This window comes from Stegostoma tigrinum, chromosome 29, assembly GCF_030684315.1.
Source record: "Stegostoma tigrinum isolate sSteTig4 chromosome 29, sSteTig4.hap1, whole genome shotgun sequence".
Classification (NCBI taxonomy): Eukaryota; Metazoa; Chordata; class Chondrichthyes; order Orectolobiformes; family Stegostomatidae; genus Stegostoma; species Stegostoma tigrinum.
The window spans coordinates 43,839,938-43,864,272 of NC_081382.1; the positions used below are offsets into that span (position 1 = coordinate 43,839,938).

Sequence of the window (24,335 nt, forward strand, 5' to 3'; positions counted from 1 at the left end):
GGAGATTGTCATCATCTTGAGAGTATAGGTTTGAAAGGTGATCTAAGTGAGCTGGGCCTTGAATTGCGGTGAGACAGTATTTCCTGTAAGGGAAGTGCAGGGCCAGGTGATGTTAGGAAGCAGTCCTTCACCTAAAAGGGATCAAAATGTGAAACTCCCCCTCCCAAAGTACTGTTGAGCTGAGGTCAATTGCCACTTTCATGACTGGTTTTGCAGGAATGAGGGATCTAGAGGAGAGGTGAGAAAACGGGTCTGAATTACAGATCAGTTAACATATAGTTGAAGAACTGCAAGCTTATAAGGTTGAATAGTCTCCTCCACCCCACATCCTACCACACTGGTAGGCTGGATCAGTTAGGATTGTGTTCACTGGAGTTTGGAAGAATGGAGGGGGATTTCACCGAAATCAATAACAAGATTAAACAGGGTAAACACAGGATGGATGTTCCTGATGACTGGGAAGTCCGGAACCAGGGATCACAGTATGAATCATTGGGATGAGGAGAAATGTTTTTCCCGCAGAGAGTGGGGAGCCTGTGGGATTTTCCATCGCGGACAACAGGTGAGGCCAAAACATTGAATGCTTTCAGGAAGGAGTTAGAGGTCTTCAGGCTAAAGAGATCAGAGAGTACAGGGAGAAAGTGGGAACAGAATTTGGATGGTCAGCCGTGATCATGTGCCATGGGACAGCAGGCTGGAAGGGCAGAATGGCCTACTCCTGTTCTTATTTTCCGTGTCTATCCTTACACAAACAGCCATGACATCTCCCAGAAGGGGCAATGAAAATGTAGATGGAGTAAACTTTTGGCTAACTCTGAGCGAGAAAATAAATCAGGCACTGGGGGGAAAGTGTAGACGGTGAAAAACATGTTTACCTTCACTTGTAAGAAGAATTCTGTTAAGACGAAGGCCGTGATCCAACTGACAGCCACACACACGCCCGACGCGAACCCACGGACTTTCAGTGGAAGGATCTCCGACATCATCAGCCAAGTGATTGGTCCCCAGCCTAAGGCATAGCCTGTGTATAGGGGTCAATGAGGCGAAAGTTAACCACATGGAGGTAATTAACAAGTGCAATGCACTGGCAAAAGGCTTCAGACTAAAGATCATTCACTAAATCCACAATTGAAAGGTTACTACGCGAGATAAGAGCACAGATATTGGGGAGGATACATTAACATGGATGAAGATTGACTAACAGGAGATGATATATTAGCAAACTGTAAATAGATTACAGCAGATACAGGTGCTAGATTACCAGCTATTTATTAATAACACAAATGAATGGCCATCCTACATTTGCTTGTGACACCAAGATCAGTGGGAAAGTAAGTTCCGAAGAGAATGTAGAGTCTGAAAGGGGAAATAAATAGGTTCAGAAATTGGGCAAAAATTCACTTGTCGACTTTGGCAGGAAGAATAAAAAAAAATCAGCAAATTATTCAAATAGAGAAAGTGAGGCAGACTACAGAACTCTGAAGAGCAGAAGGATCGGACTGTCCTGAGGTATCATTTTTTTAAAAAGAAAAGCTAGTTACCAGTTTGAAATAGTAAGAATTACCGATGCTGGAGTCAGAAATAACACAGCGTGGATCTGGAGGAGCACAGCAGGTCAGGCAGCATCAGAGGAGTGGGAAAGCTGACATTTCAGGTCGGGACCCTTATTCAGAAAATCCGAATATTTCCAAAGGGTCCTGACCCAAAACATCAGTTTTCCTGCTCCTCTGATGCTGCCTGGCCTGCTGTGTACATCCAGCTCCACACTGTGTTATCTTAGTTATCAGTTTTGATGCGCAGCTAATATTTAGGAATGCGGATGGATCGTTAATCCTTATTAAGTGAGAAATGGAACATAAAAGCAGGGAATCCTTGGGATAACACTGCACCTGGAGTTCTAGGGGAGATTATGTTTGCATTGGGTGAAAGGTGAGAAGATTCACTCTTCACTGTTCTCCTGTCAAACACCCCCAGGACAGGGACAGTGTGCAGTTAGATACAGAGTAAAGCTCTCTCTATACCATCGCTATCAATCACTCCCAGTTGAACTTACCAAAAATGAAAACCATGACACTGATGAGGGGAATGATAGTTAACAATCCTGTCGTTTTGTGTTGAAGTGGATGCTCAGCTGTTAAATGGGTTGTGTTCTCAAAGGGCATGTTGCTGCTGGTCTGATTACTTTTTAATTCATTCAGTTTGATGTAGACTCCAAGACTCAGCATTGAGATGGACATGATTATACCTGGTAGGAGGAGGAGGAAATAAAAGGTCAGTTTCCTTACTGGGTTGTGTTGGGCGGTTTCACTGTCAATGATGGGGATGTGGATGGAACTACAGTCCATTTTCTGGATTAATAACCCAAAAGATACCACCACAGTGAGTTTATGAACTAGGGTTCTGATTAACAAACGGGAATCACGACCCTGAAGCAATCAAGTCTTCATAAAACCACTGGGCTTTGTGTATCCTTCAGGACAAGAAATGGCCTCCATGTGACTCCAGTCCCATTCCAGTGTGGTTGCCTTTCAGCTACTCTCTCCAGTGACCACTCAGTTTGTACAAACACCAACAGTTCAGAACAAATAGCAACGACCTTTCTGACAATGTGTAAACATTGAGAATTATTTCAAATGCAGAATCCCAACATTCACTGATTGTCAGAACAACCACAGAATTGGGCTCAGAGTCTGGCAGCTGAGGGCAGCATATTAACGGGCTGGTCTTTGCAATGGGAGTTAGGAAGTTTTTGTGACTGGTTTGCAATGGAAATTGTGCAGAATGTCAGGACCCAAAGCCCAGCCTGTCCTCGGAACAGCAGAATCACAGTCTGACTCATTGGCAGCTGATTGACAGTGACCTGTCTCTCAGTGCCATTAGGATAGCGCTCAGGAGTGGGAGTTCCCGTTGATTTCCCTTTGACCTAACCCCAAAGAAGCCAAAGCCAATTTTAGTGCATTCCATCCCTCTCCCACCAGCTGCACATTATCCCAGTGGTGGGATCTGGAATCCCTCATTCCCATTCAGTGCTGCTTGCTAAGGCACTGAGGGACAGCAGGCCAGCCCATTCTGTTCGGTTGAAGCTCCTGCCTTACTGTACCTGAGACAAAGAGGAGTCTCCGTCTCCCAGCTTTGTCCATCAGCCAAGCAGCCAACGAGACAGAGAACAATCGAACAATCCCCACAAGCACAGCATCGTCACCTCCTGCCTAATGAGAAAAACCTTCCATTAGTGTGTGAGGGGAGGGAGAAGGAGATGGAGGAGAGAGAGAGAGAGAGAGAGAGAGAGGGTGGGGGTAAGGGGGAGAGAGAGGAGTGGTGAGGCGGGGGGAGACGGGGGTTGGTGGGGAGAGGAGGATGGGAGAGCAAGGGGGTTGGGGGAGAGAGAGAGAGGGTGGGGAGAGAGAGAGAGACAGAGAGTGGGGGAGAGAGAAAGGGAGGGTGGGGGTAGAGAGAGAGTGATAGAGCATGGGTGGAGAAAGAGAGAAAGGGAGGATGGGTGGAGAAAGAGAGAGAGCGTGGGGGGAGAGAGAGAGGGAGGGAGGGTGGGGGGAGAGTGGGGGGGAGAAAGAGAGAGGGAGGGTGTGTGGATGAGGAGAGAGAGAGTGAGGGAGAGGGAGGGTGTTTGCGGAGTAGAGAGAGTGTGAGTGAGAGGGAGAAAGAGAGAGTGAGAGAGAGGGAGTGGGGAGAGAGCGAGTGAGAGAGAGAAAATGGAGGGTGGGGAGAGAGAGAGGGAGGGTGGGGGGGGTTAAGGGAGAGAGAGAGTGAGAGGGAGGGAGGGTGGTGGGACCGAGCGGTGTTGTGGGGGAGCTGTGAGGGGTGTGATCGAGTGAGAGAGAGCAAGATGGCGGTGGGGGGTAGGGAGACTGAGAGAGAAAGAGAGATGGTGGGGCGAGGCAGAGTGAGAGAGAGAGATGGTGGGGGGGGGGGGGGAGAGCGAAAGCGAGAGAGAGAGAAATCGTGGGGGGAGAGTGAGAGAGAGAGCGAGATGGCAGCGGGGAGGGAGAGTGATAAAGGGAGAGAGATGGTGGTGGGAGGGAGAGTGAGAGATGGTGGGGAGAGAGAAAGTGAGAGAGAGATGGTGGGGGGAGAGAGCGAAAGCAAGAGAGAGAGAGAAATGGTGGGGGGAGAGTGAGAGAGAGAGAGCGAGATGGCAGCGGGGAGGGAGAGTGATAAGGGAGAGAGATGGTGGTGGGAGGGAGAGTGAGAGAGAGACAGATGGTGGGGAGAGGGCAGAGAAAGAAAGGAGGGGAGGGAGTTTGAGGTACGGGGAGAGAGAAAGACTGGAGAGAGAGTGAGAGAAACAGAGCAGAGATGAGGCTGAGAGAGAGACAGAGTGAGACAGAGATTGACAAAGAACAGGAGAGGCAGAGGAACACTGTGCAATGGAGATAGAGACCTAAAGAAAGACGTACTGACTGAGATAGAGTGAGTGTGTCAGGTAGAGAGAGTATGAGCTCGCAGAGAGTCAGAAGGTAGAGATATCCCCCTCATTCTCCAACCCACAGGCATACTGAGAGATTCTGGTGGATAGTTTCCTGATAAAGGGGTGAAAGGTTATGGGGGACAAATGAGAATATGGATTTGAAGTTACAAACAGACCATCTATGGTTCATTGAATGATGGAGCAGGATGACAATGATTTATAATTTCACTGCTCCCCGCTCAGTCGGTATCTCAGAGGTGAAGGATGAAAGCTGCAGCATTCCTATTCTGGGTAACTTGATGTGGGTTTGGATGTGTCCAGGGAGCTGGGTCTATACTGGATACAGCACCTCCTCCCAGCGGGTCAGTGCACAGTGATGACAGGGATACCTTCTGTACTACAATGTCGAGGTTCCATCACTGGGCTGGTTCAAATCCCATCCTGGACTGTTCCAGAGTTTGAAAATGAAGGATCTGGGAAGTGGTAGAAGTCACCTCAAAGCTGTTGCATGCTCATAAAAATCCAGCTGGGAGACTGCTGTCCTTTGGGAAGGGAAAGCTGCTGACTTGACCAGGTCACAGCTGGGTTTGGAAGGAGATAATGGGAACTGCAGATGCTGGAGAATCCACAGTGTGGAGCTGGATGAACGCAGCAGGCCCAGCAGCATCTCAGGAGCACAAAAGCTGACATTTCGGGCCTAGACCCTGAAGGATCTAGGCCCGAAACGTCAGCTTTTGTGCTCCTGAGATGCTGCTTGGCCTGCTGTGTCCATCCAGCTCCACACTGTGCTATCTCGGGTTTGGAAGGAGCTGCCTGAGGATCTTTGGTGAATCTCTGCAGTCCATCTTGTAGATAGTACACACTGCTGCTACTGAGCGTCAGTGATGGAGGGAGTGGGATGTTTGTGGATGTGATGCCAATCAAGTGGACTGCTTTGTCCTGGATGGTGTCAAGCTACTCGTGTGTCGTTGGGGATGCACTCATCCAGGCAAGTGGGGAGTATTCCATCACACTCCTGATTTGTGCCTTATAGACGGTGGACAGGCTTTCAGGAGTCAGGAGATGAGTTACCCACTGCAGTATTCCCAGCTTCTGGCCTACTCTTGTAGCCACTGTGTTTATGTGGTGAGTCCAGTGAGTTTCTGGTCAATGGTAACCCTCAGGATGTCGATAGTGGCGGATTCAGTGTTAGTAACACCATTGAATGTCATGATCCGGTGGATAGATTGTCTCTTATTGGTGATGGTCATAGCCTGGCATTTGTGTGCTGTGGGTGTCACTTGCCACTTGTCAGCTCAAGCCTGGATATTGTCCAGATCTTGCTGCATGTGAACATGGATTGTTTCAGTATCTGAGGAGTCACGAATGGTGCTGAACATTGTACAAGCATCGGCGAACACCTCCATTTCTGACCTTATGATGGAGAGAAGGGCATTGATGAAGCAGCTGAAGATGGTTGGGCCTAGGACACTAACCTGAGGAACTCCTGCAGAGATGTCCTGGAGCTGAGATGACTGACTTCTCATAACCACGACCATCCTCCTGTGTGTGATAGGTATGACTCCAACCACCGGAGGGTTTGTCCCTGATACACTTTGATCCCAGTTTTGCTATCAATCTCACCTGAAAGATGCCAGTCATTGGTTCAAAGTGGTGCCTGGCATCACTCGCACAAGGCACTTGAGATGGACAATAAGTCTTGAAGCTGCCAGGAGGCTGCAAGCTGAGAAATGCCTATGTGCGGGATTTGAATGAGAGTCAGCTGTTTGGATGCTACTTACCAGAATGACAGCAGTACTGTCGAAGATAATCTGCATGTTGACAAGGACAACTGTGATTCCACTGAGCTGCTGGAAGACCCTCATGAAGACTGAAATCAGTATGGGCTTGTAGATGTGGCGTTGGCTTAATTCAGAACACGAAAACTGACTGACCTGTGTGGCGAAAGAGTTACAATCTCACTCTGTAAAAGAACCTGCAATTCTACCAAAGAGCACCGTCTCACCATTTACAGCTGGTGCAGTACGTTCGAGCTCATTGGCAAGAGTTTTATAGCAGAAAACTGGTCGAATCAGACAGAGTCAGTGTGGTTTAGTGGAAGAGAAATCGTACTTGACAAAGCTATTGGGGATGCAATGAGTAGAGTTGATGAGAGGGAACTGGTGGATATGGTTTATTTCAACTTTCGAAGGTTTTCATACAAGGTCCGATATAAGGGACTAGCAAGTTCATGGAATCGGGGATAGTGTATTGAGATGGGCAGAAAACTGGCTAGCAGACAAGAAACAAAGACTTGGAATAAATAGATCTTTAAGTGAAAGGCAGGTACTGACCAGTGGGGTACCACAGAAATCAGTGCTAGGACCCCAGCTATTCACAATATATGCTAGCTAAATGAAGGAACTAAACATAATACCTCAAAATCTGCAGGTGACACAAAACTGGGTGGATGGGTGAACTGCGAGGAGGATGCAGAGATGCTGCAGTGCGATTTGGACAGGCTGAGTGAGTGGGCAAATGCTTGGCAAATACACTGTAATGTGGGTCAATGAGAAGTTATCATTTCAGCGGCAATAGCATGGGGACAGATTTATTGTCTGTCAATTGAGAGAGGGGACTGTTCAACGGGATTTGGGTGCCCTCGTGCACGAGGCGCTGAAAGTAAGGTACAATAAAAACCTGCAGAATCTGGACTCCAAGGTGGACAAACAGGAGGCTGGAAGAACACAGCAGGTTGGGCAGTGTCTGGAGCAAAGGAGCAGTCAATGTTTTGGGTTTTATCCTTCTTCAGGACTGTCCTGATGAAGGGAAATACCCGGAACCTTGACCTGCTGAAAGTAAGCGTGCAGGTGCAGCAGGCAGTGAAGAAGACTAATTGTGTGTTGGCCTTCATAGAGAGAGGATTCGAGTACAGGAACAAGGAGGCCTTGCTGCGGTTATACAGAGCGTTGGTGAGGCCACACCCGAGTATTGTATCAGTTTTGTCTCCTTATCTGAGAAAGGATATTTTTGTTGTGCAGTAGAGAGAGTGCAGTGAAGGTTTACCAAATTAATTCCAGGGATGGCAGGACTGACGTGAGAGGAGGGATTGAGCTGTTGGATTGTATTCACTGCAGTTTAGAACAATAAGGGGGAATCTCATAAAAACCTGTAAAATTCTGACTGGTGCAGACAGCTTAGATGCAGGAAGGATGCTCCTGATGGTGGGAGAATCTAGAATTTGTGTCATAGTTTAAGAATAAGCCTTTTTGACCTAACAGGAGAAGTGTCTTCAGCCTGAGTGTGGTGAGCCGGTGGTATTCTGTGACATTGAAAGTGATTGTGGGGAGGGCAGGGTTGGGTAATTGATCTCTATGATCAGACTGAATGGGGGAGCAATCTCAAGGGCCAAATGGTTTACTCCTGCCCCTATCGATATGAATTGTAGAACTCCTACAGTATGGAAACAGGCCATTCAGCCCAACAGTCCACATCAACCATTCAAAGAGCATCCCACCCAGACTCTCTCCTGTACCGTACCCCTGTATTTCCATATCGCTAATGCACCCAGCCTGCATGTTCCGACAATGAGCAATTTGGCACAGCCAAACCAGCTGTTCTGCATATTTTTGGGCTGTGGGAGGAAACGGGAACATTGTGGAAACTTATGCAAATAAGGGGAGAATATGCAAACTCCACACAGTTGCCTGAGGGTAGACTCGAACCCAGGTCCCTGGTGCTGTGAGGCAGCAGTGCGAACCACCGAGTGACTGCGCTGCAGAATGGCCTGTTTCAATATAGTAGGCTTCGATGATTCTAGTCTATGAAACAAGGTTCAACGGAATAGTGAAGTTGGAGTTGAGTGAATGTACATGTTTACATGCTGTAAGCCGAGGAATGTTCATAATGTCAGAAACACCGTTGTAAAGTAGGCATAGCAAGATCCCACAAACAGCATTTTATTTCAGTTCCTGATGCATGTTCATCAGGAAAGTTGGTGATAGATCATTGGCTCTACAGTGCCCGCTCCCACAGCACTGACCCTCCAACAGTGCCCACTCCCTCAGCACTGACCCACCGACAGTGCCCACTCCCTCAGCACTGACCCTCCGACAGTGCCCACTCCCTCAGCACTGACCCTCTGACAGTGCCCGCTCTCTCAGCACTGACCCTCCGACAATGCCCGCTCCCTCAGCACTGACCCTGCGACAATGCCCGCTCCCTCAGCACTGACCCTCTGACAGTGCCCGCTCCCTCAGCACTGACCCTCCAACAGTGCCCACTCCCTCAGCACTGACCCACCGACAGTGCCCACTCCCTCAGCACTGACCCACCGACAGTGCCCACTCCCTCAGCACTGACCCTCTGACAGTGCCCACTCCCTCAGCACTGACCCTCTGACAGTGCCCGCTCTCTCAGCACTGACCCTCCGACAATGCCCGCTCCCTCAGCACTGACCCTGCGACAATGCCCGCTCCCTCAGCACTGACCCTCTGACAGTGCCCGCTCCCTCAGCACTGACCCTCCAACAGTGCCCACTCCCTCAGCACTGAGCCTGCGACAGTGCCCGCTCCCTCAGCTCTGACCCTCTGACAGTGCCCGCTCCCTCAGCACTGCCCCTCCGAAGGTGCCCGCTCCCTCAGCACGGACCCTGCGACAGTGCCCGCTCCCTCAGCACTGACCCTGCGACAGTGCCCACTCCCTCAGCACTGCCCCTCCGACAGTGCCCGCTCCCTCAGCACTGACCCTCTGACAGCGCCCCCTCCCTCAGCACTGACCCTCCGACAGTGCCCACTCCCTCAGCGCTGACCCTCCGACAGTGCCCCCTCCCTCAGCACTGACCCTGCGACAGTGCCCGCTCCAGCACTGACCCTCCGACAGTGCCTGCTCCCTCAGCACTGACCCTCCGGCAGTGCCCGCTCCCTCAGCACTGACCCTCCGACAGTGCCCACTCCCTCAGCACTGACCCTCCGACAGTGCCCCCTGCCTCAGCACTGACCCTCCGACAGTGCCCACTCTCTCAGCGCTGACACTCCAACAGTGCCCCTGCCCTCAGCACTGACCCTGCGACAGTGTGGCGCTCCCTCAGCACTGACCCTCCGACAGTGCCTGCTCCCTTTGTGGTGTGGTGATGGAGTGAGTTTGGATGTTACATTTCTATCTCTGGAGCTCGGCCTGGCCACTGAGCTGCTGATCTGAGAATGTTCATTGGTTTAAAGCAACAGAGATTCCTGCCATTGGCTCAGGACTGGTGTGTGACCTCTCCCTGCAGTGTGAGGGTGTGGGTGTGGGTGTGGGTGAGGGTGTGGGTGAGGGTGAGGGTGTGGGTGAGTGTGAGGGTGAGGGTTTCGGTGTGGGTATGTGTGAGGGTGTGGTTGAGGGAGTGGGTGAGGGTGAGGGTGAGGGTGAGGGTGAGGGTGAGGGTGAGGGTGAGGGTGAGGGTGTGGGTGAGGGTGAGGGTGAGGGTGAGATTATGGGTGAGGATGTGGGTGCGGGTGAGGGTGAAGGTGTGGGTGAGGGAGAGGGTGAGGTTGAGGGTGTGGGTGAGGGTGTGGGTGAGGGTGTGGGTGAGGGTGAGGGTGTGGGTGTGGGTGTGGGTGAGGGTGTGTGTGAGGGTGAGGGTGTGGGTGCGGGTGAGGGTGAAGGTGTGGGTGTGGGTGAGGGTGAAGGTGAGGGGGAGGGTGAGGGTGTGGGTGTGTGTGGGTGAGGGTGTGGGAGAGGGTGAGGGTGAGGGTGTGGGAGAGGGTGTTGGTGTGGGTGTGGGTGAGGGTGAGGGAGAAGGTGTGGGTGACGTTGAGGGTGAGGGTGTGGGTGAGGGTGTGGGTGAGGGTGTGTGTGAGGGTGAGGGTGAGGATGTGGGTGAGGACGTGTGTGTGGGTGAGGGAGTGAGTGTGGGTGAGGGTGTGAGTGAGGGTGCGGGTGAGGGTGAGGGTGTGGGTGAGGGTGTGAGTGAGGGTGCGGGTGAGGGTGAGGGAGTGGGTGATGGTGTGGGTGAGGGAGTGGGTGAGGGTGTGGGTGAGGGTGTGTGTGAGGGTGAGGGTGAGGATGTGGGTGAGGACGTGTGTGTGGGTGAGGGAGTGAGTGTGGGTGAGGGTGTGAGTGAGGGTGCGGGTGAGGGTGAGGGTGTGGGTGAGGGTGTGAGTGAGGGTGCGGGTGAGGGTGAGGGAGTGGGTGATGGTGTGGGTGAGGGAGTGGGTGAGGGTGTGGGTGAGGGTGAGGGTGAGGTTGTGGGTGAGGGTGAGGGTGTGGTTGCGGGTGTGGGTGAGGGTGTGGGTGAGGGTGAGGGTGAGGTTGTGGGTGAGGGTGTGGGTGAGGGTGAGGGTGTGGGTGAGGAAGTGGGTGGGGGTGTTTGTGAGGGTGAAGATGTGGGTGTGGGTGTGGGTGAGGGTGTGGATTTGGGTGTGGGTGAGGGTGAGGTTGTGGGTGTGGGTGTTTGTGTGGGTGTGTGTGTGGGTGAGGGTGTGGTTGAGGGTGTGGGTGTGTGTGTGGGTGAAGGTGTGGGAGAGGGTGTGGGTGTGGGTGAAGGTGAGGGTGTGGGTGTGGGTGTGGGTGTGGGTGAGGGTGAGGGTGTGGGTGTGGGTGTGGGTGAGGGTGTGGGTGAGGGTGAGGGTGTGGGTGAGGGCGTGTGGGTGAGGGGGTGGTTGTGGGTGAGGGTGTGGGTGTGGGTGAGGGTGAGGATGTGGGTGAGGATGTGCGTGAGGGTGAAGGGGGTGGGTGTGGGTGAGGGTGTGGGTGAGGGTGAGAGTGGGTGTGGGTGAGGGTGTGGGTGAGGGTATGGGTGAGGGTGAGTGTGGGTGTGGGTGAGGGTGTGGGTGAGGGTGTGTGTGTGGGTGAGGGCGTGTGTGGGTGTGGGTGTGGGTGAGGGTGAGGGAGTGGGTGAGGGTGAGGGTGTGGGTGTGGGTGTGCGTGAGGGTGAGGGTGAGGGTGAGGGCGTGGGAGAGGGTGTGGGAGTGGGTGAGGGTGTGGGTGAGGGTGAGGGTGTGGGTGAGGGTGTGGGTGAGGGTGAGGGTGAGGGTGTGGGTGTGGGTGTGGGTGTGGGTGAGGGTGTGGGTGAGTGTGAGGGTGAGGGTTTCTTTGAGGGTATGTGTGAGGGTGTGGGTGAGGGTGTGGGTGTGGATGAGGGTGAGGGTGAGGGTGAGGGTGTGGGTGTGGGTGAGGGTGAGGGTGTGGGTGAGGGTGTGGGTGTGGGTGAGGGTGTGAGTGAGGGTGCGGGTGAGGGTGAGGGTGTGGGTGAGGGTGTGGGTGTGGGTGAGGGTGTGAGTGAGGGTGCGGGTGAGGGTGAGGGAGTGGGTGAGGGTGTGGGTGAGGGAGTGGGTGAGGTTGTGGGTGAGGGTGAGGGTGAGGTGGGTGAGGGTGAGGGTGTGGTTGAGGGTGTGGGTGAGGGTGTGGGTGAGGGTGAGGGTGAGGTTGTGGGTGAGGGTGTGGGTGAGGGTGAGGGTGTGGGTGTGAGTGGGTGTGGAAGAGGGTGTGGGTGAGGGTGAGGGTGTGGGTGAGGAAGTGTGAGTGGGTGAGGGTGAAGGTGTGTGTGAGGGTGTGGGTGTGGGTGTTTGTGAGGGTGAAGATGTGGGTGTGGGTGTGGGTGAGGGTGAGGGTGTGGGTTTGGGTGTGGGTGAGGGTGAGGTTGTGGGTGTGGGTGTGTGTGGGTGTGTGTGTGGGTGAGGATGTGGGAGAGGGTGTGGGTGTGGGTGAGGGTGTGGGTGTGGGTGAGGGTGAGGGTGTGGGTGTGGGTGTGTGTGTGGGTGAGGGTGTGGGAGAGGGTGTGGGTGTGGGTGTGGGTGTGGGTGTGGGTGAAGGTGAGGGTGTGGGTGTGGGTGTGGGTGTGGGTGAGGGTGAGGGTGTGGGTGAGGGTGTGGGTGAGGGTGAGGGTGTGGGTGTGGGTGTGGGTGAGGGTGTGGGTGAGGGTGAGGGTGTGGGTGAGGGCGTGTGTGTGAGGATGTTGGTGAGGGGGTGGTTGTGGGTGAGGGTGTGGGTGTGGGTGAGGGTGAGGATGTGGGTGAGGATGTGCGTGAGGGTGAGGGGGTCGGTGTGGGTGAGGATGTGGGTGAGGGTGAGAGTGTGTGGGTGAGGGTGTGGGTGAGGGTATGGGTGAGGGTGAGTGTGGGTGTGGGTGAGGGTGTGTGTGAGGGTGTGTGTGTAGGTGAGGGTGTGTGTGTGGGTGAGGGCGTGTGTGGGTGTGGGTGTGGGTGAGGGTGAGAGAGTGGGTGTGGGTGAGGGTGTGGGTGTGGGTGTGGGTGTGGGTGTGCGTGAGGGTGAGGGTGAGGGTGAGGGCGTGGGAGAGGGTGTGGGTGTGGGTGAGGGTGTGGGTGAGGGTGTGGGTGAGGGTGTGGGTGAGGGTGAGGGTGGGGTGTGGGTGTGGGTGTGGGTGAGGGTGTGGGTGAGTGTGAGGGTGAGGGTTTCGGTGAGGGTATGTGTGAGGGTGTGGGTGAGGGTGTGGGTGTGGATGAGGGTGAGGGTGAGGGTGAGGGTGAGGGTGTGGGTGTGGGTGTGGGTGAGGGTGTGAGTGAGGGTGAGGGTGAGGGTGTGGGTGTGAGTGTGGGTGTGGGTGAGGGTGTGGGTGAGGGAGTGGGTGAGGGAGTGGGTGAGGGAGTGGGTGAGGGTGTGGGTGAGGGTGAGGGTGAGGTTGTGGGTGAGGGTGAGGGTGTGGTTGAGGGTGTGGGTGAGGGTGTGGGTGAGGGTGAGGGTGAGGTTGTGGGTGAGGGTGTGGGTGAGGGTGAGGGTGTGGGTGTGTGTGGGTGTGGAAGAGGGTGTGGGTGTGGAAGAGGGTGTGGGTGAGGAAGTGTGAGTGGGTGAGGGTGAAGGTGTGGGTGAGGGTGTGGGTGTGGGTGTTTGTGAGGGTGAAGATGTGGGTGTGGGTGTGGGTGAGGGTGAGGGTGTGGGTTTGGGTGTGGGTGAGGGTGAGGTTGTGGGTGTGGGTGTGGGTGTGTGTGTGGGTGTGTGTGTGGGTGAGAATGTGGGAGAGGGTGTGGGTGTGGGTGAGGGTGTGGGTGTGGGTGAGGGTGAGGGTGTGGGTGTGGGTGTGTGTGTGGGTGAGGGTGTGGGAGAGGGTGTGGGTGTGGGTGTGGGTGTGGGTGAGGGTGTGGGTGTGTGTGTGGGTGAGAATGTGGGAGAGGGTGTGGGTGTGGGTGAGGGTGTGGGTGTGGGTGAGGGTGAGGGTGTGGGTGTGGGTGTGTGTGTGGGTGAGGGTGTGGGAGAGGGTGTGGGTGTGGGTGTGGGTGTGGGTGTGGGTGTGGGTGAGGGTGTGGGTGAAGGTGTGGGTGAAGGTGAGGGTGTGGGTGTGGGTGTGGGTGTGGGTGAGGGTGAGGGTGAGGGTGAGGGTGAGGGTGAGGGTGTGGGTGTGGGTGAGGGTGTGGGTGTGGGTGAGGGTGTGGGTGAGGGTGTGTGTGTGAGGATGTGGGTGAGGGGGTGGGTGTGGGTGTGGGTGAGGGTGTGGGTGAGGGTGAGTGTGGGTGTGGGTGAGTGTGTGCGTGAGGGTATGGGTGAGGGTGAGTGTGGGTGTGGGTGAGGGTGTGGGTGAGGGTGTGTGTGTGGGTGAGGGCGTGTGTGGGTGTGGGTGTGGTGTGGGTGAGGGTGAGGGAGTGGGTGTGGGTGAGGGTGAGGGTGTGGGTGTGGGTGTGGGTGTGGGTGTGGGTGTGCGTGAGGGTGAGGGTGAGGGTGAGGGTGTGGGTGAGGGTGTGGGTGTGGGTGAGGGTGTGGGTGAGGGTGAGGGTGTGGGTGAGGGTGTGGGTGAGGGTGAGGGTGTGGGTGTGGGTGTGGGTGGGGGTGTGGGTGAGTGTGAGGGTGAGGGTTTCGGTGAGGGTATGTGTGAGGGTGTGGGTGAGGGTGTGGGTGTGGATGAGGGTGAGGGTGAGGGTGAGGGTGTGGGTGTGGGAGTGGGTAGGGGTGTGGGTGAGGGTTAGGGTTAGGGTGTGGGTGAGGGTGAGGGAGTGTGTGTGGGTGAAGGTGTGGGTCTGGTTAAGGGTGTGGGTGAGTGTGAGGATGTGGGTGAGTGTGAGGGTGTGGGTGAGGGAGAAGGTGAGGGTGAGGGCGTGGGTGAGGGTGTGGGTGAGTGTGAGGGTGTGGGTGAGGGAGAGGGTGAAGGTGAGGGTGTGGGTGAGGGTGTGGGTGAGGGTGAGGGTGTGGGTGTGGGTGCGGGTTAGGGTGAAGGTGTGGGTGTGGGTGAGGGTGAAGGTGTGGGTGTGGGAGAGGGTGTAGGAGAGGGTGTGGGTGTGGGTGTGGGTGTGGGTGTGGGTGAGGGTGAGGGTGTGGGAGAGGGTGTAGGTGTGGGTGTGGGTGAGGGTGAGGGTGAAGGTGTGGGTGAGGTTGAGGGTGAGGTTGTGGGTGTGGGTGTGGGTGTGTGTGAGGGTGAGGGTGAGGATGTGGGTGAGGACGTGTGTGTGGGTGAGGGTGTGAGTGTGGGTGAGGGTGTGAGTGAGGGTGCGGGTGAGGGTGAGGGAGTGGGTGAGGGTGTGGGTGAGGGTGAGGGTGAGGGTGTGGGTGAGGGTGAGGGTGTGGTTGAGGGTGTGGGTGAGGGTGTGGGTGAGGGTGAGGGTGAGGTTGTGGGTGAGGGTGTGGGTGAGGGTGTGGGTGAGGGTGAGAGTGTGGGTGCGTGTGGGTGTGGAAGAGGGTGTGGGTGTAGGTGAGGGTGTGGGTGAGGAAGTGTGTGTGGGTGAGGGTGAAGGTGTGGGTGTTTGTGAGGGTGAAGGTGTGGGTGTGGGTGTGGGTGTGGGTGAGGGTGTGGGTGAGGGTGAGGGTGAGGGTGAGGGTGAGGGTGAGGGTGAGGGTGGGGGTGTGGGTGAGGGTGAGGGTGAGGGTGTGGGTGAGGGTGTGGGTGAGGGTGTGGGTGAGGGAGTGTGTGTGGGTGAGGGTGTGGGTGTGGGTGAGGGTGAGGGTGTGGGTGAGTGTGTGGGTGAATGTGAGGGTGTGGGTGAGGGTGTGGGTGAGGGTGAGGGTGTGGGTGTGGGTGCGGGTGAGGGTGAAGGTGTGGGTGTGGGTGAGGGTGAAGGTGTGGGTGTGGGTGTGTGTGTGGGTGAGGGTGTGGGAAGGGGTGTAGGTGTGGGTGTGGGTGAGGGTGAGGGTGTGGGTGAGGGTGAAGGTGTGGGTGAGGTTGAGGGTGAGGGTGTGGGTGAGAGTGTGGGTGTGGGTGAGGGTGTGGGTGAGGGTGTGTGTGAGGGTGACGGTGAGGGTGTGGGTGAGGGTGAGGGTGAGGGTGTGGGTGAGGGTGTGTGTGAGGGTGACGGTGAGGGTGTGGGTGTGGGTGAGGGTGTGGGTGTGGGTGAGGGTGTGGGTGAGGGTGAGGGTGTGGGTGTGGGTGTGTGTGAGGGTGAGGGTGATGATGTGGGTGAGGACGTGTGTGTGGGTGAGGGTGTGAGTGTGGGTGAGGGTGTGAGTGAGGGTGCGGGTGAGGGTGAGGGAGTGGGTGAGGGTGTGGGTGAGGGTGAGGTTGTGGGTGAGGGTGAGGGTGTGGGTGAGGGTGTGTGTGAGGGTGAGGGTGATGATGTGGGTGAGGACGTGTGTGTGGGTGAGGGTGTGAGTGTGGGTGAGGGTGTGAGTGAGGGTGCGGGTGAGCGTGAGGGTGTGGGTGTGGGTGAGGGTGTGGGTGAGGGTGAGGGTGAGGTTGTGGGTGAGGGTGAGGGTGAGGGTGAGGGTGAGGGTGTGGGTGAGGGTGAGGGTGAGGGTGTGGGTGAGGGTGTGGGTGAGGGAGTGTGTGTGGGTGAGGGTGTGGGTGTGGGTGTGGGTGAGGGTGAGGGTGAGGTTGTGGGTGAGGGTGAGGGTGTGGGTGAGGGTGTGTGTGAGGGTGAGGGTGAGGATGTGGGTGAGGACGTGTGTGTGGGTGTGGAAGAGGGTGCGGGTGTGGTTGATGGTGAGGTTGTGGGTGAGGGCGAGGGTGTGGTTGAGGGTGTGGGTGAGGTTGTGGGTGAGGGTGAGGGTGAGGGTGTGGGTGTGGGTGAGGGTGAGGGTGAGGTTGTGGGTGAGGGTGTGGGTGAGGGTGAGGGTGTGGGTGTGTGTGGGTGTGGAAGAGGGTGCGGGTGTGGGTGAGGGTGAGGGTGAGGAAGTGTGTGTGGGTGAGGGTGAAGGTGTGGGTGTTTGTGAGGGTGAAGGTGTGGGTGTGGGTGTGGGTGAGGTTGTGGGTGAGGGTGAGGGTGTGGGTGTGGGTGAGGGTGAGGGTGTGGGTGAGGGTGAGGGTGAGGGTGTGGGTGAGGGTGAGGCTGAGGGTGAGGGTGAGGGTGAGGGTGTGGGTGTGGGTGTGGGTGAGGGTGTGGGTGTGGGTGAGGGTGAGGGTGTGGGTGAGGGTGAGGGTGAGGGTGTGGGTGAAGGTGAGGGTGAGGGTGAGGGTGTGGGTGAGGGTGAGGGTGTGGGTGTGGGTGTGGGTGAGGGTGTGGGTGTGGGTGAGGGTGTGGGTGAGGGTGAGGGTGAGGGTGTGGGTGAGGGTGTGGGTGAGGGTGAGGGTGCGGGTGAGGGTGAGGGTGAGGGTGAGGGTGTGGGTGAGGGTGTGGGTGAGGGTGAGGGTGAGGGTGAGGGTGAGGTTGAGGGTGAGGGTGTGGGTGAGGGTGAGGGTGAGGGTGAGGGTGTGGGTGAGAGTGAGGGTGTGGGTGTGGGTGAGGGTGTGGGTGAGGGTGAGGGTGTGGGTGAGGGTGAGGGTGTGGGTGAGGGTGAGGGTGAGGGTGTGGGTGAGGGTGTGGGTGAGGGTGTGGGTGAGGGTGAGGGTGAGGGTGAGGGTGTGGGTGTGGGTGTGGGTGAGGGTGTGGGTGTGGGTGAGGGTGAGGGTTTGGGTGAGGGTGAGGGTGAGGGTGAGGGTGTGGGTGAGGGTGAGGGTGAGGGTGTGGGTGAGGGTGTGGCTGAGGGTGAGGGTGAGGGTGTGGGTGAGGGTGTGGCTGAGGGTGAGGGTGTGGGTGAGGGTGTGGCTGAGGGTGAGGATGTGGGTGTGGGTGAGGGTGAGGGTGAGGGTGAGGTTGAGGGTGAGGGTGAGGGTGAGGGTGAGGGTGTGGGTGAGGGTCAGGTTGAGGGTGAGGGTGAGGGTGAGGTTGAGGGTGAGGGTGAGGGTGAGGGTGAGGGTGAGGGTGTGGGTGAGGGTGAGGGTCAGGTTGAGGGTGAGGGTGAGGGTGAGGTTGAGGGTGAGGGTGTGGGTGAGGGTCAGGTTGAGGGTGAGGGTGAGGGTGAGGGTGAGGGTCAGGTTGAGGGTGTGGGTGAGGGTGAGGGTGTGGGTGTGGGTGAGGGTGAGGGTCAGGTTGAGGGTGAGGGTGAGGGTGAGGGTGAGGGTCAGGTTGAGGGTGAGGGTGAGGTTGAGGTTGAGGGTGAGGGGGTTGCTGGTCTCCATGGAGACCGTGTCCTACGTGAGGCCCAATCGGTGAAGGTGGGAAGAGACGGTAAAGCAGCGAATGACGTTTCAGTGCCAGCTGAAGACAACAACAACTTACGTCGCGGCTGAGCGAGTCCTCGATCTCTTTGTACTCGAGCTGGTAGTTGGCGTCAGGGCCTCGAAGCCAAGCCAGTGCCTCGATGGCTTCAGTATCGCGGCGTTTGGAGATTAAATGGCGAGGAGACTCTGGCATGTACCACATGAGGGTGATCATGACCACGGGGATAAAGGCGCCAACTACTGCCAGCCATCGCCAGGACAGCACCAGGGCTGATGGGTGACAAGGATTCTGTGTTAAATGGACTTCATTCACCAACATCTTCCCCCAATTATCTCCACACATTGACCCGACTTGGACCATCAAGCCACTCCCTCCACATTCCCTCCAATCCCAAGGGATGAGCCCTTTTGCCCAGTCACTCAGACTCTGCTGCTTTGCAGACGTTGCTGTGCTAACACACACTTGGTACGGGGTGTTGCAGCCGGGAACTTTTCTGGAAGATGTTCGAGTACTCTCCATCCCAGAGCTAACTGGGAACCTCACTGCAATAGAACCAAATGACTTCTCATTGATCCCTCAACCCCTTTGGTCGCTTGATGATGACCAGCCACTTGAAGGGCCGAATGGCTCAGTCCTGCTCCTGTGTTCCAGTACGGACTAACAGGCCAATGTGATGGTCAGTCCCTGGCCAGGTCGGCCCGAGAGCGGACCTCCTGGCTACAGCCGGGAAAGATCTTCCTCAGTGCCATTGTACAGAATTGGACCGCAACAAGTAGATTCCCAATCTGTGGAATTCCTCACCCAGTGCGTACAGCAGGAGCGTTCCAAGCACAAGCATGATCTGGGGTCCAACTCCCATCCTCCCTCTCATCTTGGCCACGGAGATCTCCGCAATGTATATCTGCAGGACAGGAATGTAACTCGTCAGTACCTGCCGGGCAGCGACATGGCCAGGATCGGGCTCCGGTCTCCAAGCAAACCCACAGCTGCAGGTCGGTCCTGCTGCTGCAATTGCTAAAGCAGCACAATTGGGAGACGCCACGTTCACCTGCACCACCTTCAACTTACTCAGACTGAGAGTTCCAGAGGTTCCCTGGGACCTGGGGGAACGTATTCCGTGCTCCCTCAGCACTGACCCTCCGACAGTGCCCGCTCCCTCAGCACTGACCCTCCGACAGTGCCCGCTCCCTCAGCACTGACCCTCCGACAGTACCCGCTCCCTCAGCACTGACCCTCCGACAGCCCGCTCCCTCAGCACTGACCCTCCGACAGCGCCCGCTCCCTCAGCACTGACCCTCCGACAGCGCCCGCTCCCTCAGCACTGACCCTCCGACAGTGCCCGCTCGCTCAGCACTGACCCTCCGACAGTGCCCGCTCCCTCAGCACTGACCCTCCGACAGCGCCCGCTACCTCAGCACTGACCCTCCGACAGCGCCCGCTCCCTCAGCACTGACCCTCCGACAGCGCCCGCTCCCTCAGCACTGGCCCTCCGACAGTACCTCCTCCCTCAGCACTGACCATCCAATAGTGCCCGCTCCCCCAGCACTGACCCTCCGACAGTGCCCGCTCCCTCAGCACTGACCCTCCAACAATGCGGCGCTCCCTCAGCACTGACCCTCCGACAGTGCCCGGTCCCTCAGCACTGACTGTCCGACAGTGCCCAGTCACTCAGTACTGACCCTCCGACAGTGCGGCAGGCCCTCAGCACTGACCATCCGACAGTGCCCAGTCACTCAGCACTGCCCCTCCCACACTACCTCATCCCTCAGCACTGACCATCCAATAGTGCCCGCTCCCTCAGCACTGACCCTCCGACAGCACCTGCTCCCTCAGCAGTGACCCTCCGATAGTGCGGCACTTCCTCAGCACTGACCCTCCAATAGTGCCCGCTCCCCCAGCACTGACCCTCCGACAGTGCCCGCTCCCCCAGAACTGACCCTCCGACAGTGCCCGCTCCCTCAGCACTGACCCTCCGACAGTGCTGCGCTCCCTCACCACTGACCCTCCGACAGTGAGGCACTCCCTCAGCACTGACTCTCTGACAGTGCCCGCTCCCTCAGCACTGACCCTCCGACAGTGCGGCGCTCCCTCAGCACTGACCCTTCGACAGCGCCCGCTCCCTCAGCACTGACCCTCAGACAGCGCCCACTTCCTCAGCATTGACCCTCCGACAGCAACCGCTCCCTCAGCACTGACCCTCCGACAGCGCCCGCTCCCCCAGCACTGACCCTCCGACAGTGCCCACTCCCTCAGCACTCACCCTCCGACAGTGAGGCACTCCCTCACTACTGACCCTCCGACAGTGCCCACTCCCTCACCACTGACCACCCGACAGCGCCCACTCCCTCAGCACTGACCCTCCAACAGTGCCCACCCCCGCAGTACTGACCCTCCGACAGTGCGGCAGTCCCTCAGCACTGACCGTCCGACAGTGCCCAGTCACTCAGCACTGACCCTCCACACTACCTCCTCCCTCAGGACTGACCATCCAATAGTGCCCGCTCCCTCAGCACTGACCCTCCGACAGCCCATGCTCCCTCAGCACTGACCCTCCGACAGTGCGGCACTTCCTCAGCACTGACCATCCGATAGTGCCCGCTCCCCCAGCACTGACCCTCCGACAGTGCCCGCTCCCTCAGCACTGACCCTCCAACAGTGCGGTGCTCCCTCAGCACTGACCCTCCGACAGTGAGGCACGCCCTCACTACTGACCTTCCGACAGTGCCCACTCCCTCTGCACAGACCCTCCGACGGTGCCCGCTCCCCCAGCACTGACCCTCCGACAGTGCCCGCTCCCCCAGCACTGACCCTCCGACAGTGCCCGCTCCCTCAGCACTGACCCTCCGACAGTGAGGCACGCCCTCACTACTGACCCTCCGACAGTGCCCACTCCCACTGCACAGACCCTCCGACGGTGCCCGGTCCCCCAGCACTGACCCTCCGACAGTGCCCACTCCCCCAGCACTGACCCTCCGACAGTGCCCGCTCCCTCAGCACTGACCTCCAACAGTGCGCTGCTCCCTCAGCACTGGCCCTCCGACAGTGAGGCACTCCCTCACTACTGCCCCTCGACAGTGCCCACTTCCTCAGCACTGACCCTCCGACAGCACCCGCTCCCTCAGCACTGACCCTCCGACAGTACCCGCTCCCTCAGCACTCACCCTCCAACAATGCCCACTCCCTCAGTACTGACCCTCCGACAGTGCGGCGCTCCCTCAGCACTGACCCTGCGACAGTGAGGCAGTCCCTCAGCACTGACCGTCCGACAGTGCCCAGTCACTCAGCACTGACCCTCCCACAGTACCTCCTCCCTCAGCACTGACCATCCAACGGTGCCCGCTCCCCAGCACTGACCCTCCAACAATGCGGCGCTCCCTCAGCACTGACCCTCCGACAGTGCCCACTCCCTCAGCACTGACCCTCCGACAGCGCCCACTCCCTCAGCACTGACCCTCCGACAGCGCCCACTCCCTCAGCACTAACCCTCCGACAGTGCGGCACTTCCTCAGCACTGACCCTCCGACAGCGCCCGCTCCCTCAACACTGACCCTCCGACAGCGCCCGCTCCCTCAGCACTGACCATCCATTAGTGCCCGCTCGCCCAGCACTGACCCTCCGACAGTGCCCGCTCCCTCAGCACTGAAACTCCGACAGTGAGGCACGCCCTCACTACTGACCCTCCAACAGTGCCCACTCCCTCACGACTGATGCTCCGACAGCCCCCAGTCCCTCAGAACTGACCCTCCGACAGCGCCCACTCCCTCAGCAATGAGCCTCCGACAGTGCCCGCTCCCTCAGCACTGACCCTCCGATAGTGCGGCACTCCATCAGCACTCACCCTCCGACAGTGAGGCACTCCCTCACTACTGACCCTCCGACAGTGCCCACTACCTCACCACTGACCACCCGACAGCGCCCACTCTCTCAGCACTGACCCTCCGACAGTGCGGCGCTCCCTCAGCACTCACCCTCCGACAGTGAGGCACTCCCTCACTACTGACCCTCCGACAGTGCCCACTCCCTCACCACTGACCACCCGACAGCGCCCATTCCCTCAGCACTGACCCTCCAACAGTGCCCACTCCCTCAGTACTGACCCTCCGACAGCGCCCGCTCCCTCAGCACTGACCGTCCGACAGTGCCCAGTCACTCAGCACTGACCCTCCACACTACCTCCTCGCTCAGCACTGACCATCCAATAGTGCCCGCTCCCTCAGCACTGACACTCCGACAGCGCCCGCTCCCTCAGCACTGACACTCCGACAGCGCCCGCTCCCTCAGCACTGACCCTCCGACAGCGCCCGCTCCCTCACTACTGACCCTCCGACAGTGCCCACTCCCTCACCACTGACCACCCGACAGCGCCCATTCCCTCAGCACTGACACTCCGACAGCGCCCGCTCCCTCAGCACTGACCCTCCGACAGCGCCCGCTCCCTCAGCACTGACCCTCAGACAGTGCCCGCTCCCTCAGCACTGACCCTCCGACAGCGCCCACTTCCTCAGCACTGACCCTCCGACAGCCCCCGCTCCCTCAGCACTGACCCTCCGACAGTGCCCGCTCCCTCAGCACTGACCCTCCGACAGCACCCACTTCCTCAGCACTGACCCTCCGACAGCACCCGCTCCCTCAGCACTGACCCTCCGACAGCGCCCGCTCCCTCAGCACTGACCCTCCGACAGTGCCCACTCCCTCAGCACTGACCCTCCGACAGTGCGGCACTTCCTCAGCACTGACACTCCAATAGTACCCGCTCCCCCAGCACTGACACTCCGACAGTGCCCGCTCCCTCAGCACTGACCCTCCAACAGTGCGGTGCTCCCTCAGCACTGACCCTCCGACAGTGAGGCATGCCCTCACTACTGACCCTCCGACAGTGCACACTCCCACTGCACAGACCCTCCGACAGTGCCCGCTCCCCAAGCACCGACCCTCCAACAGTGCCCACTCCCTCAGCACTGACTCTCCAACAGTGCCCACTTCCTCAGCACTGACCCTCCGACAGCACCCGCTCCCTCAGCACTGACCCTCCGACAGTACCCGCTCCCTCAGCACTGACCCTCCGACAGCGCCCGCTCCCTCAGCACTGACCCTCCGACAGTACCCGCTCCCTCAGCACTCACCCTCCAACAATGCCCACTCCCTCAGTACTGACCCTCCGACAGTGCGGTGCTCCCTCAGCACTGACCCTCCGACAGTGAGGCACGCCCTCACGACTGACCTTCCGACAGTGCCCACTCCCTCTGCACAGACCCACCGACGGTGCCCGCTCCCCCAGCACTGACCCTCTGACAGTGCCCGCTCCCTCAGCGCTGACCCTCCAAAGGTGCCCGCTCCCAAAGCACTGACCCTCCGACAGTGCCCGATCCCTCGGCACTGACCCTCCGACAGTGCCCGCTCCCTCAGCACTGACCCTCAGACAGCGCCCACTTCCTCAGCACTGACCCTCCGACAGCACCCGCTCCCTCAGCACTGACCCTCCGACAGCGCCCGCTCCCTCACCACTGACCCTCCGACAGTGCCCGCTCCCTCAGCACTGACCCTCCGACAGCACCCGCTCCCTCAGCACTGACCCTCAGACAGTGCCCACTTCCTCAGCACTGACCCTCCGACAGCACCCGTTCCCTCAGCACTGACCCTCCGACAGCGCCCGCTCCCACAGCACTGACCCTCCGACAGCGCCCGCTCCCTCAGCACTGACCCTCAGACAGTGCAGCACTCCCTCAGCACTGACCCTCCGACAGCGCCCGCTCCCTCAGCACTGACCCTCCGACAGCGCCCACTCCCTCAGCACTAACCCTCAAACAGTGCCTGCTCCCTCAGCACTGACCCTCCGACAGTGCCCGCTACCTCAGCACTAACCCTCCGACAGCGCCCGCTCCCACAGCACTGACCCTCCGACAGCGCCCACTCCCTCAGCACTAACCCTCAAACAGTGCCCGCTCCCTCAGCACTGACCCTCAGACAGTGCAGCACTCCCTCAGCACTGACCCTCCTACAGTGCCCTCTCCCTCAGCACTGACCATCCAATAGTGCCCGCTCCCCCAGCACTGACCCTCCGACAGTGCCCGCTCCCTCAGCACTGACCCTCCAATAGTGCCTGCTCCCCCAGCTCTGACCCTCCGACAGTGCCCACTCCCTCAGCACTGACCCTCCAACAGTGCAGCACTCCCTCAGCACTGACCCTCCGACAGTGAGGCACGCCCTCACTACTGACTCTCCGACAGTGCCCACTCCCTCACTACTGACGCTCCGACAGCCCCCAGTCCCTCAGAACTGACCCTCCGACAGTGCCCACTCCCTCAGCAATGAGCCTCCGATAGCGCGGTACTTCCTCAGCACTGACCCTCCGACAGCGCCCGCTCCCTCAGCACTGACCATCCAATAGTGCCTGCTCCCCCAGCAATGACCCTCCGACAGTGCCCTCTCCCTCAGCACTGACCATCCAATAGTGCCTGCTCCCTCAGCACTGACCCTCCGACAGCGCCCGCTCCCTCAGCACTGACCCTCCGACAGCGCCCGCTCCCTCAGCACTGACCCTCAGACAGTGCAGCACTCCCTCAGCACTGACCCTCCGACAGTGCCCGCTCCCT

At 58.4% G+C, this 24,335-nt stretch overlaps 2 protein-coding genes across 5 annotated transcripts in view; both read right to left on the bottom strand.

Annotated features, from left to right (window-relative positions):
- rexo4 (REX4 homolog, 3'-5' exonuclease) overlaps positions 1–24,335 on the bottom strand; it is a 202,371-nt gene that overhangs the window by 177,679 nt on the left and 357 nt on the right. Inside the window, exon 1 of one of the 4 annotated variants that reach the window (XM_059638328.1) lies at positions 22,223–22,259. The exons of 2 other annotated variants lie outside the window; for them this stretch is intronic. The gene's annotated coding sequence lies outside the window, so the exon portion shown is untranslated. Of the gene's footprint in view, positions 1–18,878; positions 18,917–22,222; positions 22,260–24,335 lie in introns of those variants that run through there. One more of the 4 variants, XM_059638333.1, reaches the window with a different exon arrangement.
- Positions 1–24,335, bottom strand: part of slc2a6 (solute carrier family 2 member 6) — a 112,829-nt gene that overhangs the window by 1,436 nt on the left and 87,058 nt on the right. The window contains exons 4-9 of the mRNA XM_059638324.1: positions 18,544–18,643; positions 17,800–18,011; positions 6,208–6,360; positions 3,101–3,209; positions 2,054–2,245; positions 876–1,021 (exon numbers count right to left, since the gene is read on the bottom strand). Coding sequence (XP_059494307.1) covers positions 876–1,021; positions 2,054–2,245; positions 3,101–3,209; positions 6,208–6,360; positions 17,800–18,011; positions 18,544–18,643 — 912 coding nt within the window. The remainder of the gene's footprint in view (positions 1–875; positions 1,022–2,053; positions 2,246–3,100; positions 3,210–6,207; positions 6,361–17,799; positions 18,012–18,543; positions 18,644–24,335) is intronic.